This window comes from Molothrus aeneus, chromosome 2, assembly GCF_037042795.1.
Source record: "Molothrus aeneus isolate 106 chromosome 2, BPBGC_Maene_1.0, whole genome shotgun sequence".
Classification (NCBI taxonomy): Eukaryota; Metazoa; Chordata; class Aves; order Passeriformes; family Icteridae; genus Molothrus; species Molothrus aeneus.
Window position 1 is genome coordinate 9778589 of NC_089647.1, and position 18481 is coordinate 9797069.

The following is an 18481-nucleotide window of genomic DNA, read 5'->3' on the forward strand; positions in this document are numbered from 1 at the left end:
AACACAGGTGTATAATGAGACAAGTGACATATAAACTTAGATCTGCACATATGCACCCAGTGTATTTATGATAGCCAGTCAAAATATTTTCATGAATAGGAAAATTAGCAGGTGAATTATATACAGAAGAGTCAAAGACAAGCTTTTGTTCTAGGAAGAGAAAATAAGCCCTTATAATCTGACCAAGCTATTTGAGATGAAAATCCAGATAAAAAAGAAAAACAATAACAGGGCACTGTCCCAGTCTCTCCAAAAAATGTAAAAGCATAGGCTGCAGTGTAGACATCCTTTATACTAATGACACTGGCAGGGAAAGAAGTAGTTCTACAATAATTTGCAGATCCCTTTTTTATGCCTTTCTTTCTTTTCTTGGAGGGAGGGCAGTGGAACAGTAGTGATTAGGGTTTTGATTTTTTTTTAAGATGGCTGGTTTGCTTTTTGAAGCATTTCTGTAAGATAACAATTTCTTAAAGACAAAAGAAACCTTTTTGTGAGGATTGCTGCAACTTCTTTCCCTATGGTCCATTTTCTGAAACGTTTATTTCTATTAAGTGCTCCCAAGGGGGAGGGTGGGAGCAAAGGAGTTGTATTTTCACAATTTTCAATAAGACTGATATAATCAAAGTATAAATATCTATTTAGAAGTCCAAAATTTGGAGTAACTGATACATTCAGAATCAGATACTGCTCAAATGGGAACACAATCTTAATAAAAGCATGAAGGAAGTCACCTGTCTTTTTTATAGCAGGCAGAAGAAGGTAAATAAAATGAAGAATATCCCTCATATTTTTAAGATATCATACCTACCAATCAAAATATTTGGCTTCTGTCTGTGGTTGGGCAATCAGCATGATACATGGCTTCAAACAACAGCTCTGAGTCTCAAAGAACACATGACTGATGTTCAGTATTGCCACCACTGACTTCCACACAGGCATCCGTGGGAGAGGAATGCACAGGTCTGCAGCCGGTAATTAAGTTCCCTCTGCAGTACAATGAGAATTGTCTATATGCTAAGGGAGGGACACGGAGCTCTAAGGTACAAATCTTCAGTGTTTTTAATCACTTTTCCCAGCTGAGGCTCCAGACTGCAGGCTACTGAACTCCTCCTCCAGCAATCTGAATGAACAACAAGATTTAGACTACTTGAGGAAAACGTCACTTCTGGTTGCTGATTCTAAGTTTGAAGCATAAAAGAAATACATAAAAATGAGAAGACAGAGTTAGAAAAATCTAAGTAGAACACAAAAGTAAATACTTTCTGAGAACAAATTCAAGTTGGTTTTTTTGCCATTTACTCTTTAGTAACCAAGATGCTTTGTTAAAAAAAAAAAGATTTTGACAAACATTTAAAGTTTTAAATTTCCATTTTGCTTCAACAACCCCAAACAACACCCAGACCGTGCTTTCCTGTGTGCTTTGTTATCGACTTAATTTTAAAACATTCTAAACACACTATACTTCAAGAGAACAGCAAGGTGCACAAAAACAAAGGAAGCTTCACTCTATGCAATCATCTTTTTCATAAAGACAATCTTACAGTAAAGATAACACACATCTCAGTGGCTGAGGTGACAGTGTTCCACCCAGATGCTATCAACTACTCCAGGTTTTCCATCACCTGTGCCTTTTCTGCATTCCAGCCAAGAAAAATAACTGTACTTGTCCAGAATCCATGAGGTGAATGAGCCATTTAAAGGGCTTAAACTTCTAACATATGAGCTTAAACACCTTCTGTGTTCCCTAAATCATTGCTTTTTTACTATCCAAGACAGACCATTGCACTAGATGGACCAACTGGTGAGACCCAGTGGGTCACTATGCCGCTGCTTCCCATGTGAAATAAAGACATGATATGTGACTACCTCAACAGTGCTGCTCTGGAGAAAACACAGGAATTCTCACATTATAAACACACCCAAAGTTCCACTTGGCATTCATCACTGCTAAAACACAAAATGATCATCCTCCTATCTGTCAGCTTTATGAGATTATAACATTCAGCAGAGGGGGAATTTTTGTATACATTATGACCTGAACAATAATTCCAAGCTTAGCCAGTACAATTTCTTTTGCAAAACTGTTGCTCAATTTATCCCCTTTAAGTGGAGATATTTTTCCTCAGGTTCTCATGTATGGTTTGTTTTGAGATTACAACAGAAAGAAACTGCTTCCCTCCCACAAGCAATGTTTGTATGTTCTCAGCCTTGCTGGGTTGGTAATCTCTTCATAGACTGACAGAAAGTTGTTTCCTTCTCATTTATTTCATCAAATGATTTTGCATATGAAGTGAGCAACGGGCAGGTTTGAGTCCAATTAGTAGAAGAGAAGTCCTCCAGCGAGATGCAGGTGGTTTAAGGAACTGCCAATTTTGAACACCAAGGCCAACATCTATTTTGGCATACAAGATTAGTCACTGAACCCAGCAGGACCCAACAGGAGGATCATTAGATGGGAAGAATGGGATGACACTGAAAATTAGTATAGGAGACACTAATTGAAGTGGAATAACAGCAAGTGCAAGGCCATATTCTTTCAAACCCATCAGAGGGAAGTTTATGGCACAATAGGGCTCATCTGTTACACATTACAGAGGAAGAGAAAGATCTGTGTCTGATTAGTACAGAATCACTATGAGTTACCAAATCCTTATAAAAAGTTAAACATGATCACAGGACATGTTCAGGGAACAGTGAAGATAGTTGTTAACATCAGTTCATCATGCACAGCATGCAAGTCTTGAAACAGTACATGCAATCTACCCACTCATGTCTCAGAAAACATATGCAGACCAGAACAGGTGATGAATGACTACTAGGATCAAGCAAATATTTTCCAAATAAACCCATGAGCTTTTCTTGTTGAACTTAGCAATAGTGGAGATGAGAAGTGACACCACAGTGGTCTGTAAATACCAAGGAGAGAAAACAACTACAGAAAAATCAGATCATAGAATCATCGAATAGTTTGAGAAGAAATGAACTTTTAAATGTCATCTAGTCCACCTCCCCTGCAATGAGCAGGGACATCAACTCAATCAGGTTGCTCAGGGCTCCCTCCAACCTGACCTTGAATCAGAATCTGACCTGGTTCAGGGTTTTACCATCTCCACAGCAAAAAACTTCTTCCTTATATCTTCTCTTCATCAACCCTCCTGTGGTTTAAAACCATTACTCCTTGTCCTAATACCACAGGCACTGCTAAAAAGTCTTTCCCTATCTTGCTTATAAGTCCCTTTTAAGCATTGAAAGGCTGCTATAAGACATCCCCAGAGCCTTCTCTTCTCCATGCTGAACAACCCTAATTTTCTCAACCCTTCCTCATAGGAGAGGTGCTCCAAAATCACAAGAACTAGCATAAATCAGGCATGTTCCTGTTTACACTGGAAACATGAAAATTATTTTTCTCACCATTAGAATATGTAAGTTCTAAGAGAGGCTTTCAACAGAAATGGAAAGGAGCAAGCTCGAGGATGAAGGGGAAGGCAATCAAACTGCTTTTCAGACTGCAGCTTGAAATGTTTCTGAACAGAATTACAAAGTACAGCTGGGTAGAATACAGGAACTCAGCGATCCAGGACTCCCAGCTCTTTACAACTCTACATCCCTTTGTACAGTGGCAAACAGATCTGTGAGACAGCAGAAAGTGACAGCATACGCCTCCTTCTCTACCACAATGAAGCCATTTCCCAACTATCAGTACACATTCACATCACTGCCACTTGAAATATTCAAGCAAGAAGAGTGGAACAAAACCACCACTTCATTTCCCACATAAATTCCATGTATTAGAAACTTATATGAAGTATAAAACCTGTGGGAACTTATGAAGTAGCACCAAAGCAATGATTAAATTTTAGTCCTTTAAGTGTAAGGGAAAGGGAAGCTCATGTGTGAACAAAGACAGGGGGGAAAAAAAGGAGGTTAAGGGTTTCTTCAAAAAAAAATAGGGTGATTATCAGAATAAAAATCTATATCAATATATATACATAGAGAGAGAAAGATGTGTATATATAAAACATCCACCAGTCTCATCCCAATAATTACTGTTAATTACCACAGTACTGAACCTTGTTAGAATTAAGATCACAAAAAATTTGCCAAGTCATAGTCTGAGCATTGCTTCAAATGAGTACTTTTTAAAGCCTGACACTAAAGAATAATACATCATGGATGAAGCATATGCCATTAGCTAATATTTCAATTAACATTCAAAGAGTGCTTATTGGCTCCTGAGCAAATAGAACAGAGTTGTCAAAATTCAATGTTCTCTTGTTCTCCTTCATTTTCCATATGAACTAGAAATCAGAGAAATGTCAACCCAAAAAAAAAAAAAAAACCAACAAAACAGCACATGATGATGCACCCACTAACAGATTAATCAGGAGCTGATTTCTTTCAAGGTTTCTGTGAAGTCTTCTGTGAAGTTGCTCCTTAGCTGTCAACATTTTCTCAGGTAGTCTATTCAGAGAGATGTAAATAGCACATTTGATTTTAAAAAAATAAAATCAAAGTTAAGGGGAAGAAAGAAGCCAATAAAAATCAAGTGAGGAATGGGCAAGAAATTATTAGAAGCAGAATCAGATCGACTGCAAATACCTCCTAAAAACATATTATAAGAAGACCACAGTATGAAAAAATGAGAAAAAGTATAACAAAAATAAGGCATGGAGAAACCTACAGGCATTGTACAGCTTGATATTATGAATGATAGAATTTTAAATATCTTTGGATTTATTAAAACGTAAGGAGTTCTTAGCTCTTGTAGACTTTAAATCTGCAAGCCCAGGTGGAGTTCAATGTCTAAGAAGTGAAGATGTAAGAATGTGATGACTTGTCTAAATCCTAATGGATGATGGTGGGAAGTACTGCTTCTGCCCACATGGAAGGCATCAATGCTGTAGCACAAACTTAAACACTTTGCAAGAAACGTGTTGGCAACAGCATCTAGGTTATCCTGATGAAGAGCACCTCTCTCATAAAAATTCTAGTTCTTTCTGGCTATTGGTACAAAAATCACATCCTCTTAAATATGTAGCTTTCTTGTCTCAGGTGAGTTCAGAAGAAATAAAACCACTCAATTAAAACCTAGATTAATAAAGTAAAAAAGCAGAAGTATTTTTTTGGCTCAAAGAAAACTTTGCATTAAGATATCAAATAAGCTTTTGGTTTCTCTGATGAGAGAAGGTTTAAGGTATTCACACCATCTTACAAAATCTACCATTCCCTAGTATATGTAATCAGATACAATTTTATTTTTTCTCCTCCACAAGAGGAATTTACTTTTCCTTAAGCATGCTGTGATAGTAGGCACGATTTGTTAAACTTCTTCTTAGAGAAAAAGCACTATGAGAAAAAGCATGATGCTTTTCAGTGTCCTGATATTGCACATAGACCAGACCACAGTCTCCAGCATTCCAATTTCTACAGTGATTATTCTGTTGTGATGAGAGCAGAAGAGTGCCAACTCAAACAGACAATCTTTCATACTCTGTTTAGAAGGATGAGGGAGAGAGAGACATAAGTAACAGGACATGCTCTCCACATATGAAAGTAACACCTCAGAGCAAATCAGACTTCAAAATCACCAGTAACAAAATTAATAATGTGTTACTATCACACATAAAACAGAAACTAGATGGAAAAAACCATCCACCCATTTTACAGTCACATACACTGTGCTCTTCTTTCACTCTGAGTATCTCATAGGAAATTATTAACTCCATTATTATGAACACATTGCAGCCTTTTGCACATGCTCCAGCAAATAGCCATTAGCATTATGATGCAAAGGTGATGGCATAGCATATATTTTATATCTCTCAGCCTTTATTCACTGAACACTTCAATCTATCTGGTTTATTTGTAAAATTACTGTCTCCCATGTTTAAGATGTGGCTTAGGCTTGCTTTGCAGAACACCTATGACTTCACACTAAACTCAGTGTACTCCTTTAACCTCTCTTGTTACAGATAAAAACATAATTCAGTGTTGACTCTAACACAAACAGGATCATTATGTTTAGAGAGTGTTCCAAAGCCTGCTATCCAAGCAATCTATGGCATATAAATAATGCAAGACCTCTTCCTTCTCCAAATGACTTCAGTTCAAACAGAGACTCAGAAAGATGGAAGCCCAAATTTATACTGCCATTACAAAATTCAATCTATTTCTGGTTCTTCAATTGAATTATGACTCAGAGGTTTCCACTATTTTCTGCAACAACCTATATGCTCCCAACCTGTGCAGAAAAGAATCCTATTTGTGAATATTCCTGAGCTTTATTATTATTACATTAAAATGGCAGCAAATCCCAACTAATCTGAAAAGCTTCATGTTTGCTTTTAAAGGAAAGTAAGGTAGAAAATAGGTCTTATTTCCCTTCCCCCCGACCTCTGAACCACAACCTCCTCACCACTAAAGCATTCAACACCTCATTTAATCTCTCCTCGCTGCATTGGCGCAGCGCTGCAAAAGGGAAAGGGAAAAAAATAATCTGGAGACTTCATCAATTTTTCATGAATTTTCATTTAGGCCAGAGCCCCCTGTAACAGTGGTCGATAGATCAAGCTGCTGTCACATATTTAACACCTGGAGCTACAGCTGCTCTCCCTGGGGGCTGCTGCTGACTCCGGCTGGATCAGAGCAGCCCTGGCCAGTGCAGGGACCCTGGTGCTCCTTCCCCAGCTCACAAGTGGCTCCCTGGTGCTCCCAGCTGAAATCCTAGCTACCCTCACTGCTGCTGCAAATGTGTTTCCTGATATTCCCGCTGGAAAATTCCACCGCGCAGCTTCGATCGCCTCAACTGGAGCATTGTTTAAAAAAACGTGCTTTTATTTTAAGATTTCTGGTGTTCGAATGCAAAAGCAGTTTGGTGAAAGAGCAAACTGTTTCCAGCCTACTTCTAAATTCTCCCAAGAAAATATGAACATCAACATACATCCAATAATGCCAACCCTTGTTCAATTTCAATTAAAAAATTCTTCAGGACAAAATCTAAAGAAAGATGTTTTACTCTTTTGAATACAACTCTTCACAGAGGTTTTAAAGCTAGAACATCTGTTTTTAATGATTTAACCATAAAACAAAAACACTACATGAGAATTTGCCACATACAATTTGGAAGACTTCTTTGACATTGGCATTAGGTGGCATTAGGATTATTTTTTCCTTCTGAGGAAGCTCCTACAGAAGAATTAATCTGCATGAAGCACACCATGAATTAATGTCTTAAAACAAATAGAATAAGTCATATCTATCCTAAACTGTGCCTTCAAATAATAACTCTTTCTTCTAATACCAACTATATCTTGTTAAATGTCTTCAGGAATGAAGATATTCTAAATCAAAAGCAAAAATATTCTAAAAGCATATTCATTACATTAATGATGCTTTTTAAAGTAACTTTCTAAATCACAGTTCTCCACAGTTTTACTGGGATGGACAAATTTTTCTGAGGATGTACATTAGTACAAAAATACCTGTCCTGGACTGTATGCATGGATGTAGAAGTACACCTTATGTGCTTTATAGGGGCTGGTACCTAAATTAATGTCTGGGAAAGGTGTAAACAGTTACTCAACCAAAAAGAGCTTAGGGGATTTCAGCAACTTAAAAGAAACTCACTCCAAAAAAAAAAACAAAGGGCAAAATGACTGTGTTCAAGATGGTTTGAACCACTTTGTGTCCCAGCTGAATTTAACTTCTGTCTTTACACATAAACATGGATACACCAGAAGACTTTCAATCCCACTGCTTTGGTGTCATGGAGGGGGTAAATAGAAGGAAATAAAATAAAATTTATCATAATTAACACTGTTTATCATATTAATGCATAAGCATAAACACATCTAACATACATACAAAATGAATAGATATTTCTTCATAAATCATTCAAAAGTTGCAAGAAAGCATTATTAGCAACTGCCAATTTAATAAGCAAAGTAAAACAATTAGAGTTTCTTACTCTAAAGCAGCACACGCAAGCATTTCAAACCTGTGAAAACCAGCAGTTTGCCTCTCGTGGCACTATTTGAGGCCAGCTACAGTCAGATAAGAATCCAGAACCTGTTGACAGCAGAAGACAACCTCCCTGTTTCTGGTGATGAAAAGAGCTTGGCTCAGTGTGGGAAGGAGAGTTTTCAACGCCACGACAGAGAGCACGAGCCAGGCTGGATCGCGTGCGGCCCCAGGGACAGGGCTGCAGCATCCAGGCAGCTCAGCAGCCTCCCAGCAGGAGCTGAGGACAGGTCAGTGGGAACCCACTGCTGACAACAGCCCGGCACCAGGAACTCACTTCCTGAGCCTGCAAACAGGCTGCTACAGGCCTGCCCATCTTCTTCAGCCCAGAAACACTGACACCAGAAAGACAAGAGACTCCAACTGTTCCCTGAAAGTCACTCGAAAACCTGACTTATGACCAAAAGTTCCCATACCCCAGCAAAAACTGCAGTTTCGCTATCATCTTTCAAAGGATGCCTTTGATACACACCAAGCACTGCCATGTGCTTTTAAAAATCACAGCTGAAATCTCAAATTTTAAGTAAACAAGAAATGTATGTCTATTTACATGTTGCTTCTTTGATGAAGGCCTTTCTGTAATTGCAGCCATGGTACTGCTCAAGGAAGGATAAAGGACTGTTGAAGTGAAATAGGAGAACCTGCTTTAGACTACTAAACCCTTTAATTGGGGGTTTCAGGAAGTTAAATTTCAAAGCTATGGAAACAGTAAAAGCACAATATTATTGCAAAAACTTGGGCCATGGTTTCAGATCTCAGTTTCACATGCACATGGCTCCTGCCGTAAAACAGCTGACAAAGTAGAACAGCTTTATTGTTTTTAAAATTTTCTACTATCTCCCATGTGATTCATGCCTGACTGCCACCAGCTACAGCATTTAAACTCCAAAGATGGAGGATGGTGTAACAAGAGTCTTGCAGCAGTCAATAAAGTAAGGATCAGTGAAAACTGACAAGATACAGAACACATTTAAATTTCAAAATAAACAGTTTGGTGACTCAAGGTACAACAGGAACAATCCTTTGAACTTCAACAGGAGATCCTGAATCTCAACAGGATTACATTAAAGATTTCAAGTGTTTAGGTCTCTCAGGATTTCTCAACAGTTAAAACACATGTACAAAGACACAAATAATCCAGTAAATTTATCTAGTAATACTCACCCAGATTTCAGTCTTCCCTTAAGCTGGTTTCTCCTCTACTCCCAAATACCAATCAAAACTGAAAAGTTTTCTGTGATGCATTTACTGGCACATTTACTTCTGCTTTGATAGTGTGCCAAAAACTGTTTTCATTTTGTATTTGACACAGTTTTCAATCTAGGTTACAACAGGTGAAATGCAGTGAAAATGTCTGTTCTACTTGGCTTATTCTGCCACTTAAATATGTAAAAAATGGCATTTTCTGCAATTTCTCAGAAAACAGAAGCCACAAGATCACACCATATTAGCTAGGAGACTGAAGACTGCATTAGGAACACAGATTTCTCTTCTATGATTCCTCCCTTTGAACATACCATCTACTGTGTCCCTTTAAACATACCATCTACTTAAATATATTCTTTATCAACTAAGCAATACAAATTTGTTCTAGAGCCCTACTTCAAACACATTTTAGGGAAACTACTTTCAGATGAAGAACTGTGGGTGAAAAACTCAAGCCCAGCAACACGAGAGCACGCATAAATGTATTTAAATACATTAGACAAAGATGCACATTCTGAATAAAAAGATCCATGTTTACTCAACCCATACAACTAAGGAGCAAAAAAAAAAAAACAAACATGCACAACTGATTATATTTTATGTCTGATGAGCTTGTTTGCTGTGAATATAATGAATCTATCTGCTAACTCTACTGGAAGCAGACTACTCATGCCAGGTGGGCTCTGAAAGAGCCCCGCTGACTTCTCTCTTAAGACAAAGAGAATCGATAAAGACCATGACTGCTCTGGACGATATGAGAAATGGACAACAATTTCACTTGCCACTCACATAATGAATGAGGCCTAGGTCAAATTTATGATTGAGGAGCATATATTGAGGTTCCCAGCAGTACAGAACATGAGTCACCAAGATGCTGTCTGCTTCTGCTGAAGTAACAGATTATGAGATAAAGAGAAACAGACAGTTCACCTTAGATTACATGATAGGTATTTTTCCACATTAGTTCCAGCATAACCAACTCTAGACATCATTTAAAAATTAGATTATTCTTCAGAGAAAGATTATCCTTTGTCCATGTTATTCTTCAGAGGAAGATTGTCTTTTGTCCACATTTGTGCCAATCATGATTATACTCTGGCTAGAACCTCATTTCAGTATAAATCACTCATTCTGTACGGTCACTGCTACTGAACAAACACAAGTGAAAATTCCTTGAACAAGAGCAGCAACTAATGACAAAATGCTGCAGTTATCCCTATTTGTTATCTGCCAGAAGCGTGTGCAAGCGCTGGGGTGGCAGCACAAAAGCCACCATGAAGTTTCACAGAACACTAAACAAATAACACTACTCACATGCCACTTCCAGGGACGCATTGCGACTCACGGCTTCCCCAAGGTAGTTCCTTGCTACACAAACGTAGCTGCCCTCGTCGGGTTTACTCCTGCGCCCGTGCACGATGCGCAGGAAAAATAAAGATCCGCTGGGCAGCAGCATCCGGTGGGAGCGCGGGTCATCCTTGTCCGTCTCCACCCGCTCGCCATCCTTGTACCACTCGATGGTGGGGGTGGGCCTCCCCTCTGCCTTGCAGTTCAGAGTGGTGGGCTCTCCTTTAGACACTATCACATCTGAGGGATGCTCAACAATCCGTGGTGGAAAGTCCTCTTGGCGGAGACGGGATCCTGAGGAACAGAACAGAGGGAGGGGAGAACAATTTAGTTGTGCTTTAGGCATCATGAAGAGCTCTTGCAAGTTACCCCTTTAATGTCACAAAAATAGAAAAAAAACCCTTTACAACATCTGCGATTACTTGGTCTGATATCAGAGACTGTATCAGATACTCCCCCTTTCTAAAAATCTGAGATGGACCAACAGAGATAACCCTCTATAGTGTTACCAAACCCATACCAGATGCAGACTGTGCTTAGAGGAGGATCCCTTACACATACATGTATGACAATCTTTTCCATTTTATTTATTTTCTCTGATAATCTTCCTATTTACATTTACTTCTAGATCACTGTGCACTTCCTGATTCCCCTCATATCTACTGCTTTCTCATCCTTTCATCTGCCAGATTCAATAGAAGGATATCCAAAACCACAGTCTCTTACCACCTCCATTAGTTAACAGTTCTTTGCAGCTTAACATGTACACTTTGTATACCTTGTCCACAAACAGCCCCGGTATGGAAAGAGAAGGAGAAAAAGGAAAGCCAAAAGGGAAATATCAAATGTCAGCTCACTTTAGAAGTTTTCAGTTTCAGGATTGCATGTGCACACACACACATAAACACAATATAAGCAGAGAATCATACAAGGGCCTGGGTTGGAAGGGACTTTAAAGCTCATCTCATTCCAACCCCCTAACATGGGCAGGGATACCTTCCACTAGACCAGGTTACTCAGAGCCCAATCCAACCTTACCCTGAACACTTCCTTCCACATTAGTGGTACAGACACTTCCCACCTCTGCATGTCTAATTAGACTACATGAACCTGGAAAAATATTTCTGCAGCAGTCACGGCAGTTGGTGCCTCAAAAATAATATTTTCTAGTGTGGATCCTGAAAGGCCTTTGAGTGGAGATGCCACAATTGGTCTGCACTTCTTAAATACAAGGTAAACCAGCCTTTGCAGGTTAGTGAAACATTTGTCTCAATTTCCTGATCAGCAGTTTTGCTGAGTGGTAGAAAAGCAAATGTCTTAATTACAGTCTAGGCTCTACATACTTTAAAATATTTTCCATGCCTCATTTACTGCAAAAGTTATGAGGAAAGGCATAAGGATCCATTCAACAGAGTGAATCCACCTTTGGACTTCTGTTTTACTAACACTCAGGTCATTAAGCTAAGGCTTTGCCACTGCAGTTAAGTGTTACATTGCTGTTGCACAAATTGGCTCTTTCAGTGGCTTCCAGATTCTATTACCAGAATTGCAAAGAAATCCATAATCTTCAATGCCTGTACATGAAAAAACCCATAATCTATAGCTAAACACAGATGAACTTATGGAACATTTGGAAGAGACATATATTTTATTCTCACTTTTACTGACTAAAAAAAAACCAAAAAAAACCCCAACAAACTAATAGGAGGATCTCCAGCTAAAATATAACCCTAGTCCATGACCCCATACACTTCATCAAAAAAGACTAAAATCACCATTAAAGTAAAAGATAAATATCTGACAGCACATGGAACTAAAAAGCCAACTTCACACTCTGATTTGCAACATTTGTATGTCCAGACATGTCTAACAACTTAATTCATTGCTTATTCTCAAAAAGCAAACAAAACCCCCCTAGATGTGTTAAGAAATTTCTATTAACAGTATCAGGAAGAAAAGGAAAGCTGAGGTGTTTCTGCAACATGAGAGGACTTAAGGCAGAGAACAGATACAACTGAATTTTGATAAATGCTTAACACAGGGTAACAAAATCGATAGCAAGAAATGTGAAACACAATTCCAAAATATTAGTTTTCTTGTACACAAAGGATTGTTGATAGTGTTCAGAACTCCGAAAAGTATATCCTATACAGATTTACAGGCCATGTTTAAAGCTGTGCAAAAAGCTTTCTCCCATAAAAAGTTTATCCTTATACATTATACCACCCAATTAAAACCCCTCCTGAGGTGACAATAGGGCTGATTCCTCCTCTTCAGTATTGATGCTTCTCACAAATCTGATGCTTATTCACTCCATCCTAATGAAGCAATTTGTGCACAAGGGAGGGTTGAGATGAGAGCAGCCAGGACCACACCAATGTACACCGAGAAAGGCTCAGGAGGTGTTTCAAGGGGGCATCAGACCACACATTGCTGTCATGGCTGGGTGCACCTTCAGCTGTCCAGGGCTACAAGGAATTCCCCTCATCATGCACTTAGAGGAGGGGAGAAGCAAAACACGCACAAGATCGTTCACAGAGCACACTCAACTCCCTCCTTCCAAAGTAAACTGAGCACCAACAAGCATTCCCAAAGGTTATGCTGATTTATAAACAACAAAGGAAACCACAAATTTGGCACCACTGTCTGTCTCTAGACACCATCTGCATATCAGAAAGAGATAGATGCAAGCGGTGCTTGATTCTAGTTTTGATTCTTTTGCTATGGTCCCCCTCCCAATTCTCTTATGAGTATAACCTCAGAAGGAACAGAAAGGAACAGAAATTCTAAAAACCCCATGAGCTGTCTGGGCAGAAGATGCTCTTACTGCAGAGCAAGGTGCAACCATGACCTTAAGCAGGCAGCTGTGGTATATCCTGGGCTATCCATACTGCTTCCTTTTCTGTTCCTCCCCCCAGGATTCCCATCGGGTGCATGCATAGAGCATATGAGCAACCCCTGAATTTCGGAGCCCTTAAGTCCTTACTATGATAGGCTGCAATGACTTCACATGAGCTTCTACGTGCTGGTGAGCAAAAGCAATATTTCTACAATATTAGAATTTTTGGAAGTATTCCACAGGAGGGTTCCAGCGCCTCACCACCCTCACAGTCAAGAATTTCTGCCTAATATCCAATCTAAACCTACTCTCAGTTTAAATCATACCCCCTTGTCCTGTCACTCCAGCCTCTTGTCAAACATCTCTCTCCATCTTTCCTTTAGGTTCTCCACAGTTAGATCACCTCAAAGCCTTCTCTGATCCATGCTGAACAGTCCCAGTTCTCCCAGCCTTTCCTCCCAGCAGAGCTGCTCCATCCCTGTGATCCCCTTGGTGCCTGCTCTGGCCTGGCTCCAGCAGGTCCCTGTCCTTGCTGTGCTGGAGCCCAGAGCTGATGCAGCCCTGCAGGTGGGGTCTCAGCAGAGGGGGCAGAGGGGCAGAATCCCCTTCCTGCCCTGCTGCCCATGGGGCTCTGGAGGTATCCCAGGGCATGTTTGGCTTTCCAGGCTGCCAGTGCTCATAGCCAGCTCATGTCCAGCTTAATAGTGTGTTGTAGCATGTTTATGTGTGATTAAATTAATCTTCACTTTAAATTGAACATCAAGTGCTGAACTTACACTGCCTAAGATCCTGCAATACAATGTTTTGTCACTCTAACAAACACAGCTTTCATTTTCACATACCAGAGCCTGCTAACTACTGACAATTGCTGACCTGATAAATGCTGACTGATGGGAAACACTGTAGTTCTCATAATAACTGGCGACATTATAGATTTGTTATAAACTGTCACTTCATAAGTAAAGAACATTTGCATCCATATCTACCTTTATGTGAATCATTTCTGCAGCAATCATTGCTAATGTCCTTTGAGGTCAGGACACTGAACAGAAGAAGCCCAGCCTCATATTGGAACCAAGAAAAAGGAAACTGCTGGGGGACACATTTTGTCACCAAAAATCAAAATAATGCTCCAGTTATTTGTCTGTCCCTGTGCAACACATGTATTGTGTTACATGTATTCACCAACACTTCTTACACTCTCCTTCCTGTATTATGAATTTATGTATTTATATATTCCAATCAAGGTAGGGAAAGAAAGTAAGGAAAGTGAGGAAAAGCGACAAAAGCAGAAAAATAAAATATAGCCTGCATATTGTTACTTCAGGTGTCAACACACTGCTCTTCCACTGCCCTACATTAACTTAATTCAGATGTGTTGGACAAGAAATTCCCTGAGAATCACCTCCAAGACTACTCCTTTGGGAAGTGTACAAGACAACAATCACTCATTCATTTCAACCACTTCAACACCAGGGTGCCAACTAAGTCAGGTTTTCCCCACAACTACCACCGAGCCTCACAAATTTGCTTTTATATGCTCAGACTTCCTCACAATTCTCCTCAGGGACCCAGTGTACAATATAGTTACAGCTACACTGGTAGCATTATAGCAGAAGGCCTATTATTTTCAGTTTAGTCTGGCTGATCCTACAGTCAAATAACCCTAAAAAATTATTTGGATGCAAGAATTTTTATTAATAAATGTAACAGATTTGCTATAGACACACAGGTGCAAGTAGGAAAAGAGATTAAACCAAAGAGTCAATAGTGTATTCCTTTTTACTGCATTTCCTCAGAGTCACTATGCAATCCCTGTCCTAAGAGCAATCACAGGTTGCTGGTCTAGGACTCTAAATATCATCTAATTCCAAACCCCCTGTCATGACTCGACCAGGTTGCTCAGAGCTCTGTCCAACCTTAGTGGGATGGGGCATCCACAACTTCTGTGGGTAACCTGTTCCAGTGCCTCACCACCCTCACAGTTAAGAATTTCTTCCTAATATCTAATCCAAACCCACTCTCTGTCAGTTTGAAGCCATTCTCCCTTATCCTGTCACTCCACGCCCTTGCAAAGTCTCTCTCCATCTTTCTTGGAGGCTCCCTCCAGATGGGAAGGCCTGGAAGGCTTGAATTGGGTCATGTGTTCTCTGTCTAACATAACACAAATCATCACAGAAAAAGGCATTTGGCAATTCACTTTTTAGTCCTCCTAGTCCATTATCTTTCAAATTTCTAGGAAGAGACTTTCATTTATTGCACTTCACATTCTTCTAGTTTTAATTTAATTCACATAGAGACCAAATGTTGATTTAATCTATTAAGCCTACTCTCTAAATAATCATCTACAAAGCTAATGATCTGTCATACCAGCAAAGCAACAGTACAGACTAAATTCAGAGACAGTTAACTCATTTCTCAAATCAACAAAACATTCATGGCTACTGGGCCAGTGGTGGTTAATAGACAGGCTAGCGACTGTCTTGTAACTGCTGAACCATTTTAAAGAAAAGCAATATTGCATTAGCTTATATATTAACACTCTGAGATGCTATTTCATAATACACATTTCTGAAACACTGTCAAGAACCTCCTCAAAATTCTCTTTTCCCTTCTGACATTACCAGCACCTGTCACCATCTGACATCACATTTATTAGCATCCCTAACTCTTTTCCAACTTTTACTTACCTGACTTCCTATATATAGAAAAGGTCTTCCTCAGCTGACCTCCAAGACTATTAATCCTTTTATATCCTTCCTCAAGGCTCTGATTTTGCTTCCTTTAACATTCCAAACACATATCTTTAATATACTTGGATATTTACCTACTCACCAATCTGCCCTATTGTTCTCATGATACTGCTGTGAAAGGGATGCTTAAAATGGGATGTGATGTTTTACATTGTGTCATATTTGAAATATTTCCAGTTCAGGAATTCTAACTGGTCACACTGAACAGGTGTGTTGTATATTAAGTTCAGAAAATAAGTATTGCCAACAAGAGCAACAGAAGTTGTTGCAACAATGGACTTGAAAGACAAACATATAATATATCAAAGCCACAAAATCCTTGAGGGTGGAAAAGACCTCCAGGTCCAACCTTTAACCAGCCACCACCCTGGTCAACTAGATCATGGTGCCACATCCAGTCATTTCTTGAACATCTCTAGGGATGACGACTCCACCACGCCCCTGGGCAGCCCATTCCAATGTTTAACAACCCTTCTGTAAAGAAATGTCTCCTGTCCAGCCTGAATCTCCCCCGGCACAGCTTAAGACCGTGTCCTCTTCTCCTCTTGCTGGTTGTCTGGAAGAAGGGACTGGGCTCCCACCTGGCTGCACCCTCCTTTCAGGGAGCTGCAGAAATTCATAAAGCTTCCTTTTCTCTAGGTTAAACGGCCTCAGCTCCCTCTCATATGAGTTATTAGTTATTTCATGCCTCTGATAGCATTTTGAATGCATTCCCTCCAAGAGTTTGCCAACAACACATGTTCTCCCTGAGACAGTGCAAAAGGACTGTTTATCAAGGAGACAAACAGCAAAACTGTGATAGGAAAAAATAAATCTCCTACAACAGAAAGCTAGAGATGCAGGAAGAAAAGGCTCTGTGTACATTTGATTCTACAGAGAGGGCAGCTCCAAAGTTATAGTTAATGCCAAAAAAACTTTATGCTAGAATCTTGGTTTATTTTCACTGCATCAATAAACAAAAAAATGAAATGGAAAACAAGGTATTAAAATCCCCATTAAAAGAATCATGTGCTTTAAACGGATGGACAGCTACAGAAGTGTCTGCAGAATCTCTTCTGGCTACATCAGATCTGTCACATGGCCTGGCCTCAGCTCTTTTTTTGACTTATGCAGACTCTACAAAGACAATCCCACAGCTACTTAGTTAAATTTACTGAAGGACAGTCACTGTTCATTTTCCCACTTCTTTGCATGCCTTGTTTCACAAGAGAAGTACTCATCAGAAACACTTACTGCACACATTTGTTTGATGTAATGAATTACTCTGTTGCTTTCACCACCCTTTTAGGCACAGAACTGACTGAAGGCACCCAAGATCTCAAGAAGAGAGCCAGTCAGCCACATCTTAGTTCAAACAAAACATAACATGGAAAAAAAGTCAAGATAACGAGAAAACTCAACTGGAATATAGGCTGATGCACTGGCACCAGGCTGATTATCTGACATGCATTCCTCTAGGCAAACTGACGTGGCAAGGACAAGATTTTGAAAATTTATACTTTACAGTCTCTCCCCTGTTCTGAGATTTGGCAGATGGGAAAAAACTCCAGTGATACAACTGTTTCCAAGGTAAGGTTTTTAGTTCAAAGCTGTGTCAGCTATGACAAGGTCCTCTGAAAGCTTTTCCTTGAGCAAAATTAGTCCATTAAACAACATATCCTAACTTCCCCAGGACGTGTGCCTGCAGATAAGTCACCTTTCCTATAGAGTGTGTCTGCCAAGAGGGAGAGCGGAAATGCTGACAGGAGAGATCAATAACTGTCATTAAAACATTCAGCAAATCTTACAGGAAGGTTGATTTCATTAAGTTTCCCTTGTATGGAACTCTGACTTTGCTAAACAAGGTGTAATCAACTCTACTATTAAAAAAACCACTGTAAACAAAATTCCCTTTTTTTTTCTTAATGTAGATAATAATCCAGTGCCACAATATAAGCATCTTTTTCCTTATATAAAATTACTTCAGGGGAAGCATTCCAACATTGACATAAAGGCTTAATGCCATTTTACTCTAATTCACTTTTATTCAATTAGTTTCTCATCACCTACAAGCATTTGAGTGTCACATTTCACTTTTTTTGCAGAGCCTTACCACACCTTAAAATTTATTTCCAGCACACTGACTGGGATGGAGCAGCATGTTAGGGATGCAGTCAAGAGAGCAGGAGTGAGCACAATAACCCTGAAAACTGGAATATAGATTTGCAGGCAAATGATTAATCTTTTTTCCCCAGGTGAAAAGTGATGTTATAAATACAAGTCACTGCTTCAATGAGAAAGTTACATCGATTTGTTTATTGCAAAGCACAATGGTTTA

At 39.4% G+C, this 18481-nt stretch overlaps 1 protein-coding gene across 1 annotated transcript in view; it reads right to left on the reverse strand.

Annotated features, from left to right (window-relative positions):
• ROBO2 (roundabout guidance receptor 2) overlaps nt 1–18481 on the reverse strand; it is a 439359-nt gene that overhangs the window by 383372 nt on the left and 37506 nt on the right. Inside the window, exon 2 of the mRNA XM_066571926.1 lies at nt 10540–10866. Within this exon, the coding sequence (XP_066428023.1) occupies nt 10540–10866 (327 nt within the window). The remainder of the gene's footprint in view (nt 1–10539; nt 10867–18481) is intronic.